Source organism: Cygnus olor, chromosome 13 (genome assembly GCF_009769625.2).
Source record: "Cygnus olor isolate bCygOlo1 chromosome 13, bCygOlo1.pri.v2, whole genome shotgun sequence".
NCBI classification, from domain to species: domain Eukaryota; kingdom Metazoa; phylum Chordata; class Aves; order Anseriformes; family Anatidae; genus Cygnus; species Cygnus olor.
Window position 1 is genome coordinate 18,547,379 of NC_049181.1, and position 20,016 is coordinate 18,567,394.

At 38.0% G+C, this 20,016-nt stretch overlaps 1 protein-coding gene across 11 annotated transcripts in view; it reads left to right on the forward strand.

The window, feature by feature from the left end:
- Positions 1-19,345, forward strand: part of ACSL4 (acyl-CoA synthetase long chain family member 4) — a 40,716-nt gene extending 21,371 nt beyond the window's left edge. For 5 of the 11 annotated variants that reach the window (XM_040572575.1, XM_040572574.1, XM_040572580.1 and 2 more), the window contains 15 exons: positions 421-469; positions 2,996-3,235; positions 3,519-3,696; positions 4,948-5,057; positions 5,149-5,287; positions 6,645-6,795; positions 7,936-8,059; positions 8,915-8,986; positions 12,039-12,178; positions 12,979-13,151; positions 13,360-13,434; positions 13,693-13,884; positions 14,444-14,558; positions 15,274-15,431; positions 16,989-19,345. In XM_040572575.1, coding sequence (XP_040428509.1) covers positions 3,008-3,235; positions 3,519-3,696; positions 4,948-5,057; positions 5,149-5,287; positions 6,645-6,795; positions 7,936-8,059; positions 8,915-8,986; positions 12,039-12,178; positions 12,979-13,151; positions 13,360-13,434; positions 13,693-13,884; positions 14,444-14,558; positions 15,274-15,431; positions 16,989-17,146 — 2,013 coding nt within the window. In that variant the 5' untranslated portion in view covers positions 421-469; positions 2,996-3,007 and the 3' untranslated portion in view covers positions 17,147-19,345. Of the gene's footprint in view, positions 1-420; positions 470-2,716; positions 3,236-3,518; positions 3,697-4,947; positions 5,058-5,148; positions 5,288-6,644; positions 6,796-7,935; positions 8,060-8,914; positions 8,987-12,038; positions 12,179-12,978; positions 13,152-13,359; positions 13,435-13,692; positions 13,885-14,443; positions 14,559-15,273; positions 15,432-16,988 lie in introns of all 11 variants that reach the window. The other 6 variants (XM_040572571.1, XM_040572570.1, XM_040572572.1 and 3 more) reach the window with 2 other exon arrangements.
- Positions 19,346-20,016: the final 671 nt, after the last annotated feature.

Consider the following 20,016-nt stretch of genomic DNA (forward strand, 5'->3'; position numbering starts at 1 on the left):
ACTATTACTTCGGTGGCAGCATGCATTTGGCTTGCCTCACAGCTGTCCTTGATTGTGCATTGATATGAACATTACATCTCTCATTGTCCCTTTCTCTCAAAGACTAATTAAACTTAAAGACAGTGAAGGCATAAAGTATAATTTGAATAGCTAAGTTTGGCTTCTAACCAAATGGAATTGTTGTCTAGGTACATCTGCAAGTTCATTATGTCAGCCTGTTATGCATTATATTTAGAGTATGATAAATATTTATTGGGCATGAGTGTAGGACAGTGTAACGTTATAGGCTAGTCGTCTTCAGGAGCGTTAGGGGAGAGATTCTAAGAACAGCAGTGAAAATAATGCTTTCCTGCATAACATCCTTTCTGCAGGGCAAAAAATACCCAATCTTTAATACCTTTTTTTTTTCTGTTTTAATAGAGATCTAATTGACACTGAATAAAACCCGGCCATCACTGTCAGATAGCTTGTAAGTATACATATGTGTGAAAATGTGTGTATGTGCATGTATGTGTCTTTTTCTGTGAGTATGTTCAAAGGAAAAGGTCAAGTGTTTCTTCTTGGGTCTTGGCAAGTTTTTCCAGCGATTTCTGTTAAGAATTCCAGCTTATTTATGTCAAAATAGAAGCACTTTAAATTGCCACAAATGTGTACAGATCCGCTAAGCTCCCTGTTTATAAACACTTTTTAAAGTATTTCAAATTAATCTGAAATTTCAAGATGAATGAAATGCAACCTTTAACGTTTGCTTATGTGAACTTTAACATAACTGGCTGCAAGTGTACAAAGTGTGTTTGTACGTGCACTTCACTCAAATGCTAAAAGCAATTTCAACAGGGTACCAGTTTTAGGACAAAACAAACCTCCCCCATTAAGACCCTTTAATCATAATTTTATTATTTCAGGCAGTATTTAGAACGTTCTGATGAGGTTTCTGTGTTAGTTTTAGCACTATGGCTGGCTTTTGTTTTAAATACAAGCTCAACTGCTTCCTTTGGATCACTGAATTAACTGGAACGAAAATACCACATAAGATTTGTAATATAAACCGGTGACCTTCATTTTAGAGAACTGGAGCTTTGGAAAGTAAAATGATATGCCTTCTGCTGAGGTTTGACTGTTTGATGACTAGTTGATGATGAAGAGGTTAACTAAGGCAGACTAAGCATGTAAGCTTTGAAAAGAATGTAGGATTTTCTTTTTTTTTTAAGAAAGTATGCAGAACACCCTTTTTTTCTGAACAAGTCTGAGCTTAGTTTCATACTTTACACTATCATTCAGTAGCAACTTGAGATTACAAGTTTTATTAAAAATATAACAACAAGGTGATGATGTTACTTTAAGTATCTGAAGATCTCTTAATCTTATATTACGTTAAATGGTGATGATATTGGCTACAGCACAACTGCAGACAATGGAATTCTTATTAAAAACTCCAACAACCTATTAATACATTTCTGTTGTGCTGTTAATAGCAGCTGTCTTGTTTAACCTGAAATGTTAATTGTAGCCTCCCTCACCTGAGGTGGCAAGTACATTAATAAAGGTACATTTTGAGGTGTGCCTACATTCTTTTAATTCCTGATGGAGCCCTGAAAATTTCCCTGTTCTCATCCATTCCGTTTACCAGATTTTGTCTGTGAAAGACTGGGCTTTGCTATAAGCTAGTCAGTATTTACTTCCCTGTGTCTGAGCTCCTGCTCTTTTGCTAGTGCACCTTTGCCTGTTATTTTTCCTGTCGTGTGCATTGTTCGTGTGTTTGCATGCTGTGTTTGCATGCCATCCAGATGAAGATAGGCACCTATGTCTTTTATGTGCCAGCAGAGACTAGTTACAGGCAAGCGGACTAGCCGCAACTGTGGTTCGTTATGATGGTTTTGTTTTTCTCCTATTTCAGTCTTTATTCAGGCCCAGTTCTCCTTAATGAAGACAGATTTCTGACATGCAGACAAAATCTTGCTAAATGGTGCTTTATTTTAAATTGGATTGCATTTTCCATACCTGGAGTTCAGAAATGCACATATTGAAACAGTTGCTGGATTTTTTGGTTTCTTTTTTTAGGAGGGGGAAGAGAGGCCAGGGGAGGGGAGAATCTATGTAATTGATCCCTTTCCAAGAATCTGACAATCATAGTCAAAAATTAGTAAATCAAAAATACAGTTGTTGTGGCAAAGTTAATAAAGCAATTTTGGAATATTCTGTAGCTTACATGTAGGTTTTTGAAGACTCTGTTTCCAGATATATTTTAGTCTAAATATATGTTGATACAACGTTCTGAAAGGCAGTAAGCAAACCTACTGTGTCACTCCATTGTAATACAAATATTTAGGGGGAAAACAACTGTTGACCTTTCCCGTAATTACGCAATTGTAGCATTACACAAGTAGCTTTAACACAATATTATGATGTGAGAGGACAGACTTTATCTCTACAGCCCTGAATTATTCCAACAGAGATACTGGGGAAAAGTCTTTGAAAAGTAAATATTTGTGGATGCAACAAACAAGTATGGAAAAGATTCATCCTCTTTAATCTTCAGAGCAGTAAACTGCTGTATCATGCAGTCTGTTAAATCAGTTAATTCAGTCTCCTTGGTCTTGATGCATTTGAGGTGAAATCTTAAAGGATTAAAACTATGGACTGACTGTAATATTACTAATTTAATTCTTTTTTTTTTTTTTCCTGCTCTCTGCTTGGCTCTGGTCTTCACCCACAGGTGTCCACTGTTGGCTCTCAAAGGTTACTAAAATTTTAGCAGCTGCCTTGAAACAGAGCTACCTAAGCTTCACTTACTGTTGCTTCTTCCTACGCCATACTGCACTGCTGCTTTTGCTCTTGCCTGCTTCAGAACACAATAAGAGATTTTCTTTTTTAAATACCTGCAATGAAACTTAGGCTAGAAGTATCCACCATTCTTTTGCTGCCTGTGTACTTGTTAATATCTGTGTACAGTATGCTTGTATTTATTCCATGGTATTTTCTTACCAACGCAAAGAAGAAAAAGGCTATGGCAAAGCGTTTAAAAGCTAAACCCATCTCGGACAAACCTGGAAGCCCCTACCGTTCTGTCACTCACCTTGACTCACTAGCAAACATAAACATTCCTGGAGCAGACACGTTGGACAAGCTGTTTGACCATGCTTTAGCAAAGTTTGGGAAAAAGGACTGTCTTGGGACCAGAGAAATACTGAGTGAAGAAAATGAAATGCAACCAAATGGAAAAGTGTTCAAAAAGGTAAAGCTTACAATTTTGTACTTAATTCTGATTTGGTTTTGAGCTGCTTCGCATCTTGCTTCACCAGCAGAGGTCTCATTAGTGGTCTTCCTTAGTCTTCTCTTTATGATAGAAAATATCCAGTAGTTATTCTTTAACACGCTACTTGATGCACTATTTGTTCTGCTTCAAGCAAAATGAAAGCACTTGTGGTGTTAGGCACCAACTTAAGTAAGCAGGTAGTGCTGTACCAACAGCTTCTTCTTGTAATTACAGGTGTGTTTTCTTTTGTTCCCTGCCCCAGTTAATCTTAGGAAATTACAGATGGCTATCCTATGAAGAAGTAAATCAGAAAGTGAATCGCTTGGGGAGTGGACTGACTGCCCTGGGACTAACCCCAAAGAGTACTGTTGTCATATTCTGTGAGACCCGAGCAGAATGGATGGTTGCAGCTCTAGCCTGCTTCAAGTATAACTTTCCTCGTGAGTGCTGAACTTGTTTGCTTTGAGTATATTTTAGAACCATTCTGCAGCACAGCTTTGGCTGTTAAGAATTTCGAATGTTCCAATCCTGTCACTGATGGTATGAGAATTTAATAAACTTACTCTGCATGAATTTCCTTGCTCATACTTATGAGACTATTCTTTTTGATTCTATTGTAGCAACATTTTAGGTATTAGAATAACGGAAAGGTACAGATACTACTCAGGTTTTATAAAATATTCTGAAGACTTGGTGGTTGCATTTCCCCCCAGACTGTGGAATGTTTATAGCATTTCCTGTCTGTAATCTGACTTCTGCATCTGACACATGAAATGGCTATTGGAAGAGAGAAGAATAGTAATCAAAATTATATGCTAGTCTGAGGGTTTTTTGTAACACTTTTAAGTTGCTCAAGTTCATTACCATTATGTACATGCTTTTTCTTTTTTACTTATTTAAGCAGTCAAATATTTAACCTAACCTGAGGCATACAGACTTCTTGGTGAAGTAGCAAAGGTTCCTAGAGAGTAATGTAACATTTCTCTCTTTTTGTCCTTTCTATATGATCCCTACTTCACAGGAACATTAACCTCCTTTAATGTTTTTTGGAGGTTAAATTTGAGACAGTAGCACAATATTAAAGGAAAGTACTTTTCTCAGTAGAAAAGGTGAACTCAGTGCCTGTGAGGCACTTAATGTCATTTCTGTGACCGATTGGGGTTAAAAATAATCTAGCACCATGAAAACCATTCTGATTCCTTAACCTGATTTTCTGCCTTGCCCCCATCAATAATTTCATGGAAACAAGTGAAGTAGCTGACACAGTGGCTGCATAAGCTGGCACTGCAGCTGAAAGAGCTGCTTGTAGGAGTGCACAGCTCTAACCAGTGGTGGTGATGCGCAACACCGCAGGACACCTCTCCCCCTGCGATCTGGTTGCAGAGAGTTCAGAGGAAGAACATGTTCTCAGTTGCTTACAGTGCAACTGCATTTTTGTTGAGTTTTGGTTGGTCTCTGTTCCACAGAACTGTCCTCCTCATTCCGGAGATCACTTGTAGCGTAACATCCTGATGTGGGAAAATTAAAAGCTGTTTGGTTTCCTAATTGGAAAATTCCCTATTGAGCTCATTTCCCCCTACCTCTCAGCACCCTGCCCCCAGTAATGCACTGCAGTGAGCTATAAAGCATGAGCTTTTGTGTTTCATATTATTTTAACTTTTCTTTTGTTCTCTCTCCCTTCAATGTAACAGTTGTTACGTTGTATGCCACCCTGGGTGAAGAGGCAGTAACCTATGGTCTCAATGAATGCGGAGCATCGTATCTGATCACTAGTGCAGAACTTCTTGAGAGCAAACTTAAGGTAATTTGGCACCAGCTTTACCTGCTTATGAGCAATCCTACAGTCACTTTACAGCGCAGTCAATGCTAACGGTTTCCTTTCTGTCCTGTAGGCTGCATTGCCACAAGTCTCCTGTCTTAAACATATAATTTATGTGGACAATAAAACCATCAATAAATCTGAATACCCTGAAAATGTGGAGATTCATAGTATGCAGACAGTGGAAGAGCTGGGAGCCAAACCAGAAAACTGTAAGTGAAGCACTTCAGAGAACTGATCGAGCAATGTTAACAGTGAAATCAGATGTAGTCTAAGAGGGCTGGGTAGCAGTAAAAACAAACATGCAGATCTCTAACAGGAAGGAAGTGGTAGATCACCAGTTCATCCTCTGGCTTCCTTTAAATAAGTGGATAATTTGTTTGATCCCTATTTAGTGTCCTGTACCTTTTGTTCAGGTTTCAGGTATTTCAGGATAAAGCTTACTTTCTAAAATACAGCCAGAATAACTAACTCTAAGACTCTGCCTTTGTTTTAGGAAGTGAAGTAGAATATGGTGCAGTGTTCCATTTTCTGCTACTCCTACCTTTTATTCATCTTATTTTTCACTATTTGTCCTACGAGGAGAAAGCACTCGTGGGTTTTTTGCTTATTGGCTTGGACATGTCTTTTTTCTGAACCTATCTGTGCCTAGAAAGCACCTTGAGCTAGAGAAACAATCATTACATAACCCTTGCTACGCTGGGCAGCCAGGAGCAACACTAACATTGTCGTTAAGGAAGGAAAAAATCCAACCTCATCTCTTTTCCTTAACTATGTGGTCTGCACTTAGCCAGATTTTCTGTCTCCTGAAAAAGAGGAGATAAACTGGCAAAGGAGTTTTTTGCAGAGAACTACACATTCATTACAACTGCTCATCTTTGATCAGCTTGAAGTCCTGATACAGACCAACAGTTACTGTTTCGTTGTGTTGTAGTTGTTTTGAAAAACCCCTCTGCTTCCCTTGCAGACACTTCTGTTGCCTCTCTAGCTCTGAAAGCCATGAAAGCCTGATGAAATGACTTTCATCCTAAGAATAAGTGCCAAGGGATTAAAACAAAAATCAAAAGTCAACTGTTTTAAGTTTAAGCTGCTTGTTAGTAGAAAAGCAGAAAAGTAGTCTTCTCAGCTCCGTAACCTTGGCTTTGGAAGAGTGACTGACAGAAAAGCTGACTCACGGCTTTTTGTTTGTTTTCAATCTGTTGTTTCTCGCCAGTATTTCTCCCCTTCACTGCCTTTGACAGATTTACTGGATCTTCAGCAGGCTTTTTCTATGAAAATTCCAGACAGCTATAAAACGTAATGGTAAAAGTACCACCCAGATTGTGTAGATGCCCCAATACTGGTTACTCCTTTGGAAATCTGCCTTCCCTCACATCTTCTTAAAAGGAGACCACAACTCTCTTCATCACTCACTTCTGCAACCACGACTGACAACTTAGCAGCACATCGTGCTTGCCTTTCCTGAAGTATCTATTTCACACTGGTTGACTACCGAAATTTTCCCATTGGTTAATTACAGAAATAAAAATTTATAAAGTATTAATGCAGTTTTTCTCTTGCATTTTGCAGCAAGCGTTGTGCCAAGCAGACCTGTTCCTACAGACTTGGCTTTAGTAATGTACACCAGTGGCTCTACGGGGAGACCTAAAGGAGTGATGATGCAGCACAAAAACTTGATAGCTGGAATGACAGGACAGTGCGAGAGAATACCTGGGCTGGGGTAAGAAACACTTCGTCGTTGTGTGTGTGCAGAGGTAAAACAGAACCTCCAAAAGTGCCTATGTTTATAGAAAGCCTGTTGCTGGCACCAGGTGTTAGCAAGCTCCTTGATTTCATTGTGAGCCCACTAATCTTTAATTTATATGAAGTAGGTCTTGCGTTTGTGAACCTACTCTGATCTTCTGTATCTTGTCCCACATGCTTTTTCTACTCTACCTTTTTGTTTTCCTCTCACCCTTAGCTACAGGTATGTGATGGATTTTGCACTCTTCTATGCATTAAAAGACATCATCAGATAAAGAAATTCCTCATTTAGTCAACTTTTTTTGCTAGATGTTTTCAGGCAGCTAGAATCACTTCAGGAAGTATGCCAAAGCCTGCCACTTCCATTTATTTAGAGAGACCACTGCTGGATGGATAAGACACATACTGCAGAATCTGCTCAAGTATACTCCACTGAAATGGGGACAGAAATAATAAATTGCTTTGATTATAGTATAGCCAATTGCAAACACCCTCATTAATATTTTGAAGAAATTCTTCATGAATGTGGATGTCTTTGTTACTGCATTCACAAAGAATTTAATAGCTAAAATAACCTATGTTAAACTCCTTTCCTGGTTAAGGTATAAAAACACTTCTGACCTAATGCTGAAAGCTTCTGTAAAGTAACAGCTCTAAGGTTCTTCCTGAGAAATCTCTATTTCCTGAAATAAGCCTCTGTAAGTCAGTTATCAGCTCTTCACTAACTTATTTTAGAAGGAGATGCTATGATGACGTAAGGATTTGTAAGTCATTGGTGATTCTTTTAAAATACTGATTTCATTCTTGATGTGGTACTGGGGATGAAACCTCCCACAAGGAGAAATGGCAATGGAGCAGCACTAAGGAAACTTTGAGTTTCCTAGAAAACAAGGCAGACCCTGTAATTCATACTGATTTCACTAAGGTAGGATTTTACCAATTTAGTTGATAAACTGGTTTAAAATCACACCTTTCTTGCATACAGAAGAAAAAGCCTCACTTGTGATCCGAGTTTAAAAAAACAACAAAACAAACCTAAATACAGCATAAAACAATTATGCAGTATTTTCAGTCCACTGTGCATCGCTGTTAATTAGATAATCCTTTCCTTTACTAGACCCAAGGATACTTACATTGGTTATTTGCCCCTGGCCCATGTATTGGAATTGACAGCAGAAATTTCTTGCATCACTTACGGCTGCAGGATTGGATATTCCTCTCCACTTACACTATCGGATCAGGTGAGGAGGGGAAAAGGCAAAAGCAAACTTAAGCTTTCACAGCCTACATTCTTCTTGATTAGCTATTCTCTTCCAGTAAAGAAATGTTGATGTATATGGTACACTTCCGAAATATTTTTTTTTTTCAGAAAATGATGCAAATTAACATTCCTGGTAAAACTACAGCTGCAGGTCACGCCATATAAACGTTTATTTAAACTTTTGCTTTTATGATACTTAAGAAATCTAAAAGCCTAATAAATGTGTATAGCATTATCTATTGGAATATCAGGATATGAACAGCTATTAATATACTAACTGAACATAAGACTGCTTAAAGTGATTTTAAGTTTTCAGTCTATCGGTTCTTTACCCCATTATCATAACTCTTCTATTTAGCTTTTTGCCTTATTCCATTTACCAATGAAGATAAAAGAGCAAATTAAGCTAGAAAAGAAAGCTTCTGCACATTTTGCTGGTATAGAGACTGCATTGGACAAAAATGAACCAACCAAAAAAAATCAACACACAAACCAACAACAAAAGCACACCACACCACAAAACATTCCTGGAGTTAAATGGAGGAGAGTGCAAGAACTAGAGGGAGGAAACAGAAGAAAAAGTTATACAAGGTGGACTTGCTTTACCCAGTTGGACTTGTAAAACATCTGATATTTTGGTTGAAATTGCTGTTAATCAGTACTTTTTCCAATCATGATGGAAAACAATATACATTTTAAGCAGGAAACGTTATATGGAGTGAAAGGGGAAGAGATTTAAACAAATTATGTTAGCATGTCTCCCTTCATTTTTGTCTTTCTTTGAAGAGCTGCCTGGTTTTCAGCTTCATAAATTAACGTTTTCTCCTTATTACAGTCAAGTAAAATTAAGAAAGGAAGCAAAGGAGACTGTACTGTACTTAAGCCTACACTGATGGCAGCTGTGCCTGTAAGTATGCAGACGCATGTATGTTTAGCAAAAATGGTGCCTTCTGCCTTGTTCATGCTAGCATGTCTATCTACTGAGGTTTTTTTTCTTTTTTGTGTGTTTAAGAAACTCTTATTAACAGGCAAGGAAGTAGAATATAGAAATCCCAGTTGGCATTGCCTGAGTTGGAGAACTGATGCTGCAAACGAGCACAAGAATATACCTATGTTTAGGCAAAGACCCTTTTTGATCCAAAACTGTACGTTTTTTAGTAGTTTCAAGTGATGTTTTACTGGGCTTATTGAAGCAACAACAGGCCACAGAAGGTCTTTGGCATTCCCAGTCTGAAAGTTCCTTTTGCACAGGGAGAGAGCAGCATGGATTTGTCTAAGATTGACACTTTAAACAGACCAGTTTCTGGCAGAGATACAGACCTTAGCAAGTTAAGCTCTGCTGTTGCAGCTGTCAGGGTGCAGGCAAAGCAGCTAAAAGCAAGCAAGCAAAGTCTTGTGCCATTCTCAGTGTAAGCAGGCCCCTGTTTAGTCTCCTCGTATAAGAAAAAAATGATCCAGAGACTGCAACTGCTGTTTCTGCAGCTTATGTTAGCCTTTAGGTGACCCGGCTTCTCTATTCTGTAAGGTCTTGGTGCTATCAAAAAAAAACCCCAAAACCCACCCCGCAAATATTTGCTTCTTTCTGCTGCAAAAAGCTTCCATGTGTGCCCTGAAGTCGCATTTCCCTCTTTTATGGTTATATCACAGCTGTAGCTCAGAAAACCAGTAGCATCCGCTTCTGCCACACTGGCAGGTGGGGTTGGGGGAGGAGGATTTGGTCTTAGTTAGGAACATGGAGTTTTGATTGATCATGGATTTGGTTGTTCTGCAGACTCTTTTGTGAATAGCCAAAAGTTTTAAAATCAATTACTAACTTGCTTTTTTAAAAAAATATTAATAATATACATAGGCTACATCTTTTTCTTAGTAATTCACTGAGTGAAAATTAATCACTTAGAGCCTCAACTTTTTGTAAAATAGCAATTTAAATTTATTTCTTAGGGAAAACTGAACTGTTAGACTGCTAGTAAAAAGTGTAAATTTAAAATATGATGTCCTGGTTTCAGTTAGGACAGAGTTAATTTTCCTCCTAGTAGCTGGCAGGGTGCTATGTTTTGGATTAGGATGAGAAGAGCGCTGATAACATGCTGATGTTTTAATTGTTGTAGAGCAGTGCTTACACCAAGCCAAGGACTTTTCAGCTTCTCGCTCTGTCCTGCTAGCGAGCAGGCTAGGGATGCAGCAGGAGCTGGGAGGGGACAGACCCAGGACAGCTGACCCAAACTGGCCAAAGGGGTATTCCATACCATCTGACGTCATGCTGAACAATATATAGGGGTGGCTAGCCGGGGTGGAGGGGGGGGCCGGCTGCTCGGGGATAGGCTGGGCATCGGTCAACGGGTGGTGAGCAATTGCATTGTGCATCACTTATTTCGTACACATTATTACTATTAATACTATTATTACTATTATTATTGTTATTATTTTTCCTGTCTTAATAAACTGTCTTTATCTCAACTCACAGACTTCACTTTCCCGTTTCTCTCCCCCATCCCGGAGAGGGAGGGGGGAGGGTGAGCGAATGGCTGTGTGGTGTTTGGCTGCCAGCCGGGCTAAACCACAACATATGAACATAACCCCTTTTTGGAAGGAAAATAAAAAAGTGTATGGGCCAGAAAAAAACAAAAAAAACATGCAGACAACTTCATGTGAATTAACTGCAGAACTGTGAAGCGCTAACAGTGATAATGCTGAACCCTGCCTAAATGTCTTGATTCCAGAGACTTACTATCATAATGACAGAGTGGAAAATAAAATTGAAACTGATGACCCATTTTCAGTTGACAGCATATAGGATCTAGACTCCAACAATCTATAGCAGAGAGGAAACCCCTTCGGAAAGTCCTAGTAGGAACACAACTAACGTTGCCTGAGAAATATTTTGATTCCTAGCTGTACTGTCTTGTTTTTATCATCAAAATATGATAACATCACTAGTAATTAGAATGCATAAGGAACGAAAAAGAAAATTATAACAGAATCCAGAGGCACAAATATTCCTAAGTATTTAATTGGGTCAGAATGTTGCAATAGCTGTTAGTTGTTCGTTCTGGCCTTTATGATGCTGCATACCTTGTCATGCCATTGCAGTCTTTCCAAGAAGTTACCATGAATTCTGCTTTAAGATGAATCTGGGTTTTGGAAATTCTCTTGGAAAACGAAGTGATGAAATGAAATTTCTTACTTCATTCCCTTGTGCTTGCCAGTTGCCACGAATAAAGCACAGCTTCAGGACGCCTAAGCATGATTCATCTTCCATGGCATATATAAAGCTTTAGCAGAGAGATTTAGCTAAACTTGAAGTCAAGGTTTTGTAAATCAGTTTGTCACGCTTTGGGTACAGATTAAGGTGTTCTTGGTAAAACTTGCTGTTTCATTGTTTACATTATTACATTATAACATTACCCAAGACTTGTTGCTGGGGTTGATAGAGAAGACATCTTTAGAACAAGGGGTGGGAAGTATTTTAAATGAAATCTGAGGTTTAGAAAGCAGTTTGCAGAAAAAGTAACTATGAATTACTGCAGTATGTCTGAAGATCCACAGCGGCTACTCACTCGCTTGCCCTTAACTTGTATGTATACCTAATTCAAGGCAAGTTTGCTAAAATAAACTATATACTACAGCATGAGGGTTCTTCCTCTTAAGTGATACTGTTGTGAGGAGATCTAAGCAAGTGGAGAAAAGTGAGGTCACTGCTTTTTGTACCGTGTTTTCAACACTTCATTCCACCCATTTCAAACAGCTCCAAGCCACAGAAGTCTATAAATTGACTGACTGATCACACATTAAAAGCATTAGAGTTTAGCACTGCTTAAACAATGATGCAGCTATTTTCATTCTTGCTGTATTACCTGTTTAAAATGAAGAGTAATAGTTGTTTTTATTATTATTTGTAGCATGAAATTTGCAAATAGTAGTCTATGTGGTAATCTTCCTTGCTCTTTTGAACACTGTAGGAAATAATGGACCGAATTTATAAAAATGTCATGAGTAAAGTTCAAGAGATGAACTACATTCAGAGAACTCTGTTCAAGATAGGCTATGACTACAAATTAGAACAAATCAAAAGGGGATATGATGCACCTCTGTGTAACATGTAAGTATCAATCATGGTCAAGCTGCAGTTTTTTCATTGTGACTTGTTAACGGTCTAAAAGAATAATCATGTGAACTATCTGACATAAGACAATTCTATTGCAACATGCAAATATGATCTAATAACTAAACTGAAATAATCCAGGTTCTTACAGGAAACAGGGAGGAGACATTTACTGGCAATCACAGAATATCCTGGGTTGGAAGGGACCCATGGGGATCATCAAGTCCAACCCTTGGCTCCACACAGGAATCAGATCCTATCATAGCCCTCCTTTAGATGCTGTCTTATTAGACAGCTTTATGTCCTTCTGATGTTGCATTGCCCAAACGTGCACACAGTGCTGGAGGTGAGGCTGCACCACACAATCCCTGCCCTCGCCCAGCTAGCCAGGCCGTGCTTGAGGCACCCCAGGTAGGGGTGGCCCTCCTGGCTGCCAGGGCACTCTGAGGCCTCGCCTTCACCTCGCATTCAGAATGCCCAGGTCCCTTTCTGCAGGGCTGCTCTCCAGCCTCAGAAGGACTAATCTTCAGAACATGTGACTAGGTAAATGTTCACTGGATTTCCTTTTTTTTTCATTGATAGAATCTGATGTCTGTTTAGGTAGCGTATAGGAATTCTGCCATCTTCAAATGTTACGCAGGAGGTAAGGTTTTTGATTATCCCTGCTGTCCACTAAAGTCCGTGAATGATTAAGTTATTTTTAAGGTGTTTCAGGTAGGAAGAATGATTGTTTCTTATTTCTTTTATAAAAGTGATCTGAGTGAACAATCCTTAAATACTTTTTCCCTTCTTTCAAGGCTGTTGTTTAAGAAGGTCAAGGCCCTACTAGGAGGGAATGTCCGCATGATGCTTTCTGGAGGAGCACCACTTTCGCCTCAAACACAAAGATTCATGAACATCTGTTTTTGCTGCCCTGTTGGTCAGGGCTATGGATTAACAGAAACATGTGGAGCAGGAACAATTACAGAAGGTAGTTAAACAATTCTGGGAATACATTTTATATATATATATTTATTTTTTTAAATAAATGTTTTCTGTTTTTTTAAGGTAAGGTCAGAATAGCTGTAGCTCTTATCTCAAGTTACTTTATTGCAGTTAAGCTGTCTTCCTATCTATGGTTTGAGTTTATATTTCAACATGAAAAAAATCTTTGTGTTCTTCCTTGTTCTTTCCCTAAGTTGCTGATTATAGCACTGGCAGAGTTGGAGCTCCTCTTATTTGCTGTGAAATAAGATTAAGAGACTGGCAAGAAGGTGAGCATTAAGTATTTTAACTTCAGAGCAACTAATTCTGTTATACTAATATATATACTAATATAACTAATTCTGTTATAAGCTGTTTTCTTTGCCTATCTGCTTGGCTAGGTATCGCATATGAAGTAACTGCTCTTAACCTTTCATAGTAGCTGTTATTTTGTGTGCATGCTTTAACCTGAAGTTTCAGAACATTTTCTTGGCAGTAGAATACATGACCTGAAAATAATAGTGTGCGGATTTCTGTTTTGTTTTCAGGGGGCTATACTAACAGAGACAAGCCTAATCCTAGAGGAGAAATAATAATTGGTGGACCTAATGTCTCAATGGGCTATTTTAAAAATGAAGAGAAGACAACAGAAGATTTCTCCATTGATGAGAACGGTCAGAGGTGGTTTTGTACTGGAGATATAGGAGAATTTCATCCAGATGGGTGTCTGCAGATCATAGGTTGGCCTCACTTTTTGCTATCTTAATCTACTGCAAGATCTTGACTGAACATAATTGTAAGCATGTTATTAATCCTGTTGGCTTTGACAGGCCTTATCTTACTCAAGGTTACCTGCTTGCAAAATCACAGTATAAAACACATTCCCAAAAGTCTCCACAATTATAAGAAAATTTTGGAAGTAGTGTTGTTTCATATAATGTTGGTACTATTTAAATTCAGCACACAAGCTTCGAGGAGTAAATGTAAGATTAATATTTTGGTATTCATTGCAAAGCTTTAAAATCACAATCTCCATAACTTCCATACATGTTTTGTGACAAGAAGTGTAGTGCTACATAAACTTCTTTACAGAAGCCTTTATAAAGTTTCCAGAATATGTTTATGGCATTAGCCTTTTTATAATTTGAGTAAAATGCTTTAACTCCTTTTAATTCACCTTTACATGGCATGGCACAGAATACCTATATAGTGGCTTTGAAAATGAGTGTGGAAGTGCAGAAGTTTAAATGGAGTAAGCTTTTTTTTTTTTTTTTTTCCTTCTTTCCCTTCAACTCCTAGATCGTAAAAAAGACTTGGTAAAGCTACAAGCAGGAGAATATGTGTCTTTGGGCAAAGTAGAGGCAGCACTGAAGAACTGTCCGTTGATTGACAATATCTGTGCTTATGCCAAAAGGTAAGACTAGTTTTACTGTTTAGAGGTTTAAGGTAATTTAGGGTAAACATGAAATGCAAGCTCTGACCCTTTGATATACTTTTCTATTGATATACTTTTCTATTGATATACTACAGTTTTCCATGTTTTCCACTGAACAAAGTGTGAGCTATAAAGAGTATCTCTGAAGTAGCACAGGCTCCCAGATTCCCCCAAACTGGGCTTTTCTTTTGGCATTTCTCCTGTTGTAATTCATTCCAGCTTCATTCCATCTCCTCCCCAAACAGGTACAGTTTAGCATGTACTTTGGCCTTCTGTCAGAATAACAGAGAAAAGTTAATTGGACAATTTGCACCTGATCTAAAGCTCTCTGAGTTTTGGAAATAGCCTGGGTGTCTCCTTCCACCTGCTTATACATACTACATGAAGGGAAACTGCAGAGAACTACTTAAGCACCAGATGCAGTTGGGAAGCTAAGTTATGCTATAATTTCGCAAGTGCACATTAAGTATGATACTGATCAAACTTAACCACTTAACTTAGAACCTGACCTTTGATGGCCAGAAGTTGTGAAAACCTAACATAAAAGAAAAACTCTGTATGGGGGAATAAGTGCATTTCAAAAAGCACTGTGGATCTGTGTATATAACATCAAGTAAGCACTTTACTCCTTGAAATGGAAGCTTTCAACTGTTTTAATCTTTTTTTCCTTCCTTCTCTTGCCATCCTGTGGTAGTGACCAGTCTTATGTGATCAGTTTTGTGGTTCCCAATCAGAAGAAGCTGACTGCATTAGCTGAGCAGAAAGGTGTAAATGGAACCTGGGTAGATATTTGTAACAATCCTGCAATGGAAGCTGAAATACTGCGAGAAATTAAAGAAGTGGCAGACAAAAGTAAGTGGCATAAAGTTAGCCAATCTCATGGTGCTTGTCCAGCAGAAGTTTTCAGTTATCCTCACTAACTTCTCTTTCTTCTGCCTGTTGATTCTGCCTTTACCAAAACTTAGAGGAGTTTTATCACAGGCAAACACCACATCAAATTCATCCCTGTTATGCCAGGAATTTGCTACTTTTTTTTTCCCCTCAAGAAAATAGAGACTTTTAAAAACTAATTTCTCAATTAACCTGTCTATAGACAGGTTGCTTGTTTAATGCAGTTAAAGTAAGAATCTAAGGGGCTGTCAGTTTGGAAGGAAAGTTACAAGATGCTTGCTGGTAAGAAAATTAGTTAAACAAGATATCTCTAAGCTTTTTTCTGTGCAACTGTGTCCTACAGTTTTGAACCAACATGACCCTTATGTTTGTATTGGCTTAAAGCCTACTATTCCTTGCTACAGTGCTGAATGATCAAAAGCCTCATCAATTTGTAGATCTATGACTTGAGTTTAAACATTTTAATGTTATTCCATCATGAAGTAAGTAATTATTCTCCAGATAGATTTGTTATTCAAAGTCTCTGCTTATACCTTCTTTTTACTTTCTAGAGAGTCGTCTACTATTTAGATACAGCTATATTTTTTTCCAAAAGTACTTCAGAGACAATCCTGATTTTTAGCAGAACATAATGCACCTTCATTATGAGCAGGCATGTAACTAAGTAGGATGAAACAGTACGTTCCGATACCTGTTTGAAGTTCGAGACAGAGCTCCGGGGAACAGACATCCCAACTGCCCTGTATTTGCTGCCACCTAGAGGCTGTACTGCCACAAGTTGTCCTAGAAATTCAGCTACAAGACTAAATGGGTCCTCTTACAGGCCTACATGCAGAACCTGATAGCAAAGCCCATCAAGCATTGTACATGCAGCAGCTCCCTACCCTGTTCCTGATGCCGGGGAGGCACTGAAGCAGCTACCCTCCTCCTCCCTTAACTCACCCCTCTTCAACCTAGTGCCTGGGCAAGAGATAGGAGAAGCTTTGGTTGTAATGAGGCTGTGTGCGTGCACCAAGCGACTGGTTGAAGGGAGAGTAGGTGACTAATGTAACAAAAATACAGAGAAGCCCCTTCATTTTGAACCCTAAACAATCTCTTAGGAAATAAAAGTATGGGAAAGAATTGCTCAAGCACTGAAGGTATAGAAGTAAATATGAAGTACGTCTAACTAATCTGAGTTAATACAGTTATTACTGTGTTCCTATGATAGTGATCTAACTCAGCATATCCTCTTGTGACAGTAGTCAAATCTTCAGGCTACAAACTCCTTTGTTGCAAGCTTTAGATTTTTACACTCTCAGATCCAATACAAGTTAAATACAGTATGTTATTAGAATATTTGCACACTAATCAGCACTGAGCTTTGGTACACAAGTTTGCTTGTGTACCTTCTTTAAGGTTACTCCATCAAGTAGGACACCATATTACACAAGTTTTAGAGTGCTTGCCTTCAGTTTTTAGGTAGAGTGAATGTTTCATTTGACAACGTTATGCTTTTGTTTCTTCTTGTCCCTGCAGTGAAATTAGAAAGGTTTGAAATACCCATCAAAGTACGGTTAAGCCCTGAACCATGGACCCCAGAGACTGGGTTAGTAACAGACGCTTTCAAGTTGAAACGGAAAGAACTGAAGAACCATTACCTCAATGACATTGAAAGAATGTATGGAGGCAAATAAACAAGTTCTGCTGACTAGACAGTTGTGCAGAAGGCTCCTTCTCATGCCTTGATTTTGGATGTCTTTGTATGGAGTAGATATCACATGAATTCAGAAAATACACCAAATGGATGAATGTTTCTTATAATCTCTAATGAGAGCAAAGATCTTAGACTCCAAATTCATAATTACTAGCAGAAAACCTTAATGTGCTTTAGTTTCTTGTCATCATTTCCAGTTTTGAGACAGACATAATTATGTGAAGCAGTATGGACAGATAATGTTATTCTTATTGTTTCTCTAGCATATTCAGACTGCTTGCAATTTCTCCCTAATTGACTGTGAAGTCTGATGTACATTTCAAAGAGAAACATTAATATAATTTTGACGATTCTATCATAGTAAGATACTTAGTGGGGACAAAATGTGTATTTAAAGCTTAACTGTCTCCACTTAAAATAAAAATAAGAAAACAACATGGGTCAAGAGCTAGCTAGAGATCACTAGTAATGTACTGCTTGAGAATGGATGGATTCTTCTGCACCTCAGTTATCTTCAGTATTTACAGTGCCTAAAAGAAAATATGAAGTATACTTATTGAAATAAAGGTGAACTGAAAAGCTTTCTAAAAACAAATTATTTGAAAGTTTCACTCAAGAGCATTGAATCAACTATTTCAAATTTCAGCTCACCAAATACATCTTTTACTTGCCACCACGTTTTAATTCAAGCAGAGCTTTCACACTAGGACATACAGCATTTAAAAACAAAAAACAAAGACTTGCCTCGCTGCAGGAGGTTCTGATGAGAAAACATCAGCTGAATGCAGAATGCAAAACTTGCATCCGGACTGGCAAACGGTGAAATTGATGGGCAGTTGTCTCTAAGCAGATTTGAAACTCAAAGTTGATTTTTTTTTTTGAGGGGGCCTGATCCTCTAGACCTTCACATACATGTGAGTAATGGTACAAGTTATCTCTGTGTAATTTACAGGATCAGAATATAAATACCTGTGTTACAGAAAGTTATTTCTGTTCACCTTTTACAATATGGTAACCAAAACAAGACAACCAGAAAACAACAGTAGTTTCTCCATGTAGTTTTATTTTACTTATGGGAAAGTATGCTGTGGCTGGGGAAATCTTTGTTTTAAGGGACTCGTTAACAGGGACAAATCACTCTACATAGAGATTCATTATAAAAATGTTCTTTTATTAACTGGAAATTGTAGATGTGCTGAAGTGAGATGTTATAACTTAATAATAGTTTATCATTTTGTGTGCAGCATCCTGTACTGTGTCTCTTTTGACTTGTTAGTACCTGAGCTCCTGCATCCCTGCTAGCTTTTTACACTTGAACCGTAAATGCTGTAAAAAGTGGAGGCTCTTGATACTGTTCTACTTTGCACTTTTCTTAATCATTTTATATATGTTGCATACATTTTGTACAGGTGTGGCTCAACTGCTATATATGACAAATTAATTTTAAAGTATTTATAGATTTCTTCTATTCATGTGTTGTGTATATGATGGTTAAAAAGGAAAATTATTTGTTATTGTCACTGTACAGAAAGTAAAAGATTTTGTACGATGCTACTCTTTAACGTACTAGCTTGCAATTTCAGGGCAAGTTTTTATTTTCTCGCATGTATGTGTATTTTTTTTCTCCAGCTCAAACAGCTTTTGGCTAAAATACATCATGGCTATGTACTAGTCAACCAAACTGTCCCTTTTCCTTGGGACCAATTTGAAACTTCCCCATGCTTAACTTCTCTGGCCAGTCCAGAACACTGCCAGTCCATCTTCCAAGAACCCTGAGGGAGAAAGGGAAACAGCAGATCTAGTACATAAACCTGGCTGCACCTAGTTGTGCATGGAATTAGAACAGTCACCAAAAGGAACCAAAAAACAGCTTTTCTAATATTCCTAATTGTATTAAGAATATTAGAATACATAGCATATATATAAAGACACATACATCGGTTTATGACAACAGAATTACTTTCTGTATCATTAGCACTTTTTCAAGTGACTCAGTCCTGGACCTATGTCACCAACTTTTCCATGGTTAAAATCAGTCGCTGTTATGTAATGGTCAGACAGCCTGTTAGCATCACAGAAGTTAAATGTGTGTAAGAAAGTTACTTGCACTTGGACCTGTCAGCAAGTTGTATGATTTTCTTTTAAACCATGAATGTATTTATATGAAATGTATTTTATCTAGACTCTGGGTACCCTCTGTGTCTTGGTTGACTGAGAATTGCTATTTTCAGTGTATATATATATATATATATATATATATATATATACACACACACAACAGTTCAAAAATGGAATACAGTTGAAATGGTTAAAGAAGCTGTGTTCTGGAAGATCTTTGTGTGTTGCATGTTGTTTCCAGTTACTGTTCAGCACCTCGCATTCTCTCTGCAGCTGAGCAAACCTTCATGAAATGAACATACTACAAAGGCTGAAAACAAGTGTAGGGCAGGCTTAGTTTATCTTTTAAGAAACTGAATGCAGATATGCTGCAAAAGTATTCAATATACATCAGCTTTTCAAGCATTTTTGGAGAAGGGAAAAAAAAAAGGAGGGGTAACAACAGGCTTACTTCAAATGTAATATAGAGTTTACTTGCAAATATAATACTTGCACTTTGGTAAGAACATTATCCTTATTTTTAATTAATTCTAAATCCTTTTGTGACAGAACTTGTAGAGAAGTAAGGAACGGTATGTGTGAGAATGTCTCTCTCATTAGAAAGAATTAGGATGCAGATGAAGTGACAGTATATGGCTTTAAAACCATTACCTGACAGTTACAAATGATACCCAGTGTTTAACTGAAAGGACAGGCGATGTGGGACTGAAGACTGAGAAAGCAGTCCATTTG